The 5823-nt window shown below is 42.6% G+C and overlaps 1 protein-coding gene and 1 non-coding gene across 2 annotated transcripts in view; both read left to right on the top strand.

Moving 5' to 3' along the window:
- Positions 1 to 5823, top strand: part of itpr3 (inositol 1,4,5-trisphosphate receptor, type 3) — a 134000-nt gene that overhangs the window by 70445 nt on the left and 57732 nt on the right. Inside the window, exons 26-27 of the mRNA XM_050064274.1 lie at positions 1985 to 2152; positions 4417 to 4491. Coding sequence (XP_049920231.1) covers positions 1985 to 2152; positions 4417 to 4491 — 243 coding nt within the window. The remainder of the gene's footprint in view (positions 1 to 1984; positions 2153 to 4416; positions 4492 to 5823) is intronic.
- trnak-uuu (transfer RNA lysine (anticodon UUU)) lies at positions 1072 to 1144 on the top strand. The gene has a single exon. It is a non-coding gene; the product is annotated as a tRNA-Lys (tRNA).

The following is a 5823-nucleotide window of genomic DNA, read 5'->3' as shown; positions in this document are numbered from 1 at the left end:
TTTTTATTGTTTGTCTTATGTTTTTATTTTTGTACAGCACTTTGTTTCAGCTGTGGTTGTTTTTAAAGTGCTCTATAAATAAAGTTGAGTTGAGTTGAGTTGAGAGACCCTGGACCTGAAGCGTTTTCACCAAAACACCAGAAGAAGAATGATGCTAACAGTTTAGCAAGTGTTAGCTAACAACTGTCCATCGACACGTGAACAAAACTTATTTATAATTAACACTTGATGTGGTTATTACAAGAGATATTTCCTTACGTGATGTTCTGATGATGGTAGAGAACTATCTGACGGCCTCTTCACTAAACTAACGGCCGACCCAGCTCACAGTCATTTAGTTTGTAAAGTTGGAGACATTTTGTTGTCCTGACGTTACATCGAAGAACACCGGGTAGGTCCGTCGGTAGAGCCCTAGAGACTTAATCCAGGGTTCAAGTCCCTGTTCAGGCGATACAGATTTTGTGTAATCTGTTGATTCAACACTTGTTTCACTGAGTCAACGTTGTCAATATGTCCATAAAGTCCTTCAGTTCATTGGGTGAATCCAGATGTCCCCCCGTTATGCCTGAGGTCTTGGGTCAGCTGCATCGTGACATCTGCAGAGCTGATCCGTTTTCATGTCATGTCAGGATTATGTATGATTTTCTGACTGATCACATCACTGTCTGACTCATATTTGTGACCGTGATATAATTAATCTGAGGGTTTTGATAAATGTGTCTCTGTGTGTGATGATATGGAAGAATTTAAAAACCCAACAGATGTGTGTGTGTCAGTGATCACAGTAGGGGCAGAGCGACAGGAAACTGTGGACTGTGGGCCGTCCAGAAAAATAAATCCTCAGAATCAAACACTTACTTTACCTTCTTTTTTTAGAGAAGTTCAAATTTGAAGTTGGCGGTAGTTTTAAAACTGTTCTGTAACACTCAACAGAACATAAGATTAGATCCATCTCCTGTACTGTAACTGTTAAAATACTGAGAGGTAGAGTTAAAGGTGGAGTTTACTGAACAGTAGGAACATGATACGGACTCTGGACCCACATCAGCTGCTTTCTGAAGTATGTCTGAAGCCTGGGTAGCTCAGTCGGTAGAGCATCAGACTTTTAATCTGAGGGTCCAGGGTTCAAGTCCCTGTTCAGGCGATATGTCTTTGTTCACATGATAAGTCTGATCAAGAACGTCTCAGGTGAAGTGAGCAGCATTCATGTGAGACTGTACATTGATTTTGTACGACTGGATCATGTGTGAGGTGTGGATGGAGGTTTACAGGTGATCTGTGTGTGCTCACCTGCAGACTTGATCAACAGTTGAGTTAACAGACGTCTGTCAGTGTGTCATCTGTGAGCTTTGACATCACCGTCTGAATCTAAATGTCGGCGCACACACACACACACACACACACACACACCATCACAGGTTCTTGATCCAGTCCATAAATGAGTTTTCATTCAAATAAAACAGCAGTTCATTGAAGAAGTGAGAAGAAGAACTCAAATGGGAATAAAATCTGACAAACCCAGGATCAGGATTCATCTTGTGAAGCTGTGACAGACGAGTTTCTGTCCTTTACACCAGACAGTGTTCCCCTGTGAACTGTTTTACTACCTGATAGTCCGGCCTTTATCTGAGGTTTGTTTTGTTTGGATTTCATTCAGTCAGATTCAGATTCTGTGTGTCGAGTCTGGTTCTTAGTTCTGGTCAAGTTATTATTTGATTTAGGAAAGAAGCAAAGTCGATTTAGGCTGCCATGATCAGTAGTTTCTCATATGATGAGGTGTTTAGTGTTCGTCCCAGCTCCAACTAAATTTGGATCATTGTGACTAAAACTGCTGCAGCGTTGATTGATTCTACATCCATTATTGACCCTACTTTACTGAGTCTGAATCACTCTGAATCAGTGGAAGTGGAAGAAGATTACCAACAGATCAACTGACCAGGACGCTCATGTTAATCCTCCTAAATGTGTCCTTGTGTCTCTGCAGGTCCAGCTGCTGATCTCAGCTCAGGATGTGGAGAACTACAAGCTGATCAAGGCAGATCTGGATCGACTGCGAACACTGGTGGAGAAATCTGAGCTGTGGGTGGAGAAGAAGGGCTCAGGAGGAGGTGATGGGAAGAAAGAAAAGAAAGACAAGAAGGAGAAAGGAGAGGTGGGAACAAACACATCATCACTGTCAGCTTTACTTTCATAACCAGCCTTAATACTGAAAAAGGTAAAGTAACTGTTGGAGATGAGGTTAAACGTAAACTGAAGATGATTAAAGTTAATAAAGCTTTACAAGCCTTCATCAATGTGTCAAACAGCAGAGCTGACGTTTAGGACACAGTTTGTCATCTCACTTAGAGCCTCGTTCCTCCATTTGTGTTCAGTTCTGCTTTTTAAACGTTTGAAATGTTCTCAAAAAAAAAAACGGGGCGTCGGTGGCTTAGTGGTAGAGCAGGCGCCCCATGTACGGGGCTGTTGCCGCAGCGGCCCGGGTTCGAGTCCAGCCTGTGGCCCTTTGCTGCATGTCATCCCCTCTCTCTCTCCCCCTTTCACGCTTGACTGTCCTATACATTAAAGGCAAAAAATGCCCCCAAAAAATATCTTTAAAAAAAAAAAAAAAAAAAAAACGATCTCATAGTTCCTTGTGTGATTTTCCTGTGACTGTTTGAGCTCCTGTTTGTCTTTAAAGATCAGTCACAAAGTGCTTCTGGTTTGTTTTTAATTCAGTATTTCCTGGCAGGTTTTTCACTAATCAGATTATTGTGTTTTAAAGAATATTATTATATATTTTTTGATGTCCTGATGAAGGCTTGTTTCTGCTGACAGCTGTTGGTGTTTCAGAGTTAATTATTCATCCAATTAATAACTCTCCCTGAGCACCTCGACATCAAACAGTTGATGATATGACGGACGGGGTCATATCTGTTTCCAGAGGCTAATTATTGGACACAGAATTAAAGTATCTGAAAAAGTGAACATGAGTTGAGGGTCACACTTCCTTTATGGTTATTATCTAACACTGTCAGAACGAACAGCTGTGACATCTTTATGCTGACGGCTGAGTGACGTTCGAAGCTTCTGTAAATAACTCACAAACTAACAGAGTTTAAACACTAACGAGCTAACTGACTCACAGTCACAACTCAAACCAGCATCAGAAACATTTTCTCAGTAGATTATTATTAACATTAATATCACTAATGAAACTAAACCACTAAACATAAACTCTAAAACTACCTGCTGAACCTCTGCATCTGTGTTTCTGCACTTCCTGTGCTGAACGTTGGTGTGGTGCTTGTGGACGTCTCGGATGGTTGAGGTGCAGTTGTCCAGTCCTGGGTCAGAACTGGTTCGGGGTTTTTGTTGCATGTCACGCCTCCCTGTCTCTTTGTTGTTTTGTTCTGCTGTGAAACTGACGCACGATCCTCCGAACATGTCGTAACAACTCATTTTTACCATTGTCATCCATCTTATACACACTCACGTATCAAACCATTAAAACAACAACCTAACAAACAGCAGTTGGGTTCAGGCCAAAGTTGGTCTGATATTATTTCATTTGTCTTCATCACTGAGTCTGAAAGTCACCACGGCTATATGCACATTAGGGCTGCTCAATTATGGAAAAAATCATAGTCATGATTATTTTGGTCAAAATTGAAATCACGATTATGTGGCGCACGTGATGATTTATATTGTTTACACGACGGCATGTCATTTCTGTCTCTACGTGGTCGCACGTTTACAATTCTCCTCTGCTCTCTGTATCACGCATGGCAGAGTTTGGCCCCAATGCGAACGCACAAACACACACACAGACCAACCTCTCTCGCTCTCTCTCTGCCATTTTCCGCACACTGTTTTTGAAATCTTCCGCCATCACCTGCCCCTCACATTTTCGTAGTTCACCTACTTGACTGGCTCGTGGAGTGAACAGAGGAGAGGAGGGGAGGGGGTGGTATTGCGCATGCGCAGCTTCCACAGAAGAGAAATAACATCTCCAGGCGTCCGTAAGAAAAATCGTTTACCCTCGATTTTATTAATTTTGAAATCTTTTGACCTCAAAATCATAATTGCGATCACCAGACGATTAATTGCACAGCCTTAATGCACATGATATTCAGGTTTTTTTATGGACAATAAAGTTCTGCTGCTTTAGATGTGCAGGAGTCTCTGTCTTCATACTGAACTCTGTGCTGCAGAGTTAGTTTAGTTAAACTGGAAGTCAGATAAGCGTTTGTGTCCACAGAGCTACCCGAGGATCCACGAGACCTAAATGTCTTCATGTGTTCATATCTGACCAATCAGCCCAACACTCACATTAACATATATGTGTTTATAATGTTTAACACATGATTCAGGTGTATATAATGTAGTAACGTACCCAGAGAGAACTGCGTATGCTGTCTTACCCTCTACATCCTGCAGGGGGCATCAGAGGACGCCACGCCCAAGAAGGACAAGCTGGAGAAAGGAAATGAGAACTACCAGAAGGTCAAAGAGGTGAGCACACTCGTCAGTCTGTCTTTGATCAGTGATCAACTGATTCTGGGTTGTTTTGGTCTCCGTCTCTGTCCTGGTGTTCCTGTGGTGCAACAGATCACCTGTCAGTCAATCCGTGTGGGCGGGGCTGTGATGTCTCTTCATTGATGTGGTGCTTTTGTCTTAGTCTCTTCAGAAATGATGGGTTTCACTGATCAGAATGATCAGGTTAATTATTTCCTCCTAAAAATCACTCTGGATAAAAACCAGACAGATTTCATAAATATAAATAAAGAGAAAAATAAATGACAGGTTTTAATTATTATAGATGTATACAGCACTCACACTGTGTGTTGACAGACAGAGTTGTAGGTGTGTCTAATCATTCCTCCTGTTCATACTGGCTCTGAAGCAGCTCCCTGTCCTGACACCCTGTCTGTCCACACATCTACAGATAGTTTTGAAAACAGATATTTTCCCACTCTATTTTATTAAAACAGAATCTTTGACCTTTTTCAAACACCTGCTGGAGATCTCATCACTGCTGAGTCTTTCATGTACTGGCGAAGGAGCTCAAACATCAATCAATCAATCAATTTTATTTAAATGTTTATTTAAACGTACGACTCATCCTCTGGACATGTGAAAGTTTTCCTCCCACTGCTCATCAACAACAGTCCCACTGTGGGAAGTGTCCCACCATCTGCTGGTTCCACTGGTCCTGATCCAAAACCATTGGATCTGCTAGACTTTAAACTTCAGACACTGAGAAGGACCAGATCACACTGAGCGCAGCAGACGCCTCTGTTTGTCCAGGAAGTTGTGCAGCAATACAGAGTTTAAATGTAAAGTCATCATGAGACCAAGCAGAGCATAAACAAACTGACAGTCCGTCATTGTTGTTCTAGTTTCTGGTGCGAACTCATTTCACAAAGCAACATGACAGATTCTGTCTTCGATCCTGTTTGCTATATTCATGGGGGTGGTTTGCAGAGTCAGCTCCTCCCAGTCTGAGGTCATGGTTCTCTGCTGAAGAACAGTGGATTGTTCCCTCTGGGTTGGGAGAGAGTTACTGACCCAAGAGAAGGAGTTCAAGTGTCTCAGGGTCTTGTTCACAGTGAGGGTAGGTTGGAGCGTGAGATGGATTGGTGGTTTGGTGCGGTGTCTGCAGTGATGTGGGCACTGAGCTGGTCCATCTGTGTCCCAACCCTCACCTATGGTCATGAGCTCTGGGTAGTGACTGAAAGAATGAGGTCACAGATACAAGCGTCTGAAATGAGTTTCCTCTGTAGGGTGTCTGGGCTCAGCCTTAGAGATAGGGGGAGGAGTCAGACATCTGGAGGGAGCTCGGAG

Source organism: Epinephelus moara, chromosome 16 (genome assembly GCF_006386435.1).
Source record: "Epinephelus moara isolate mb chromosome 16, YSFRI_EMoa_1.0, whole genome shotgun sequence".
Classification (NCBI taxonomy): Eukaryota; Metazoa; Chordata; class Actinopteri; order Perciformes; family Serranidae; genus Epinephelus; species Epinephelus moara.
Note: the sequence above shows the minus strand (reverse complement) of the source record. Positions and strands in the feature narration are given on the sequence as shown.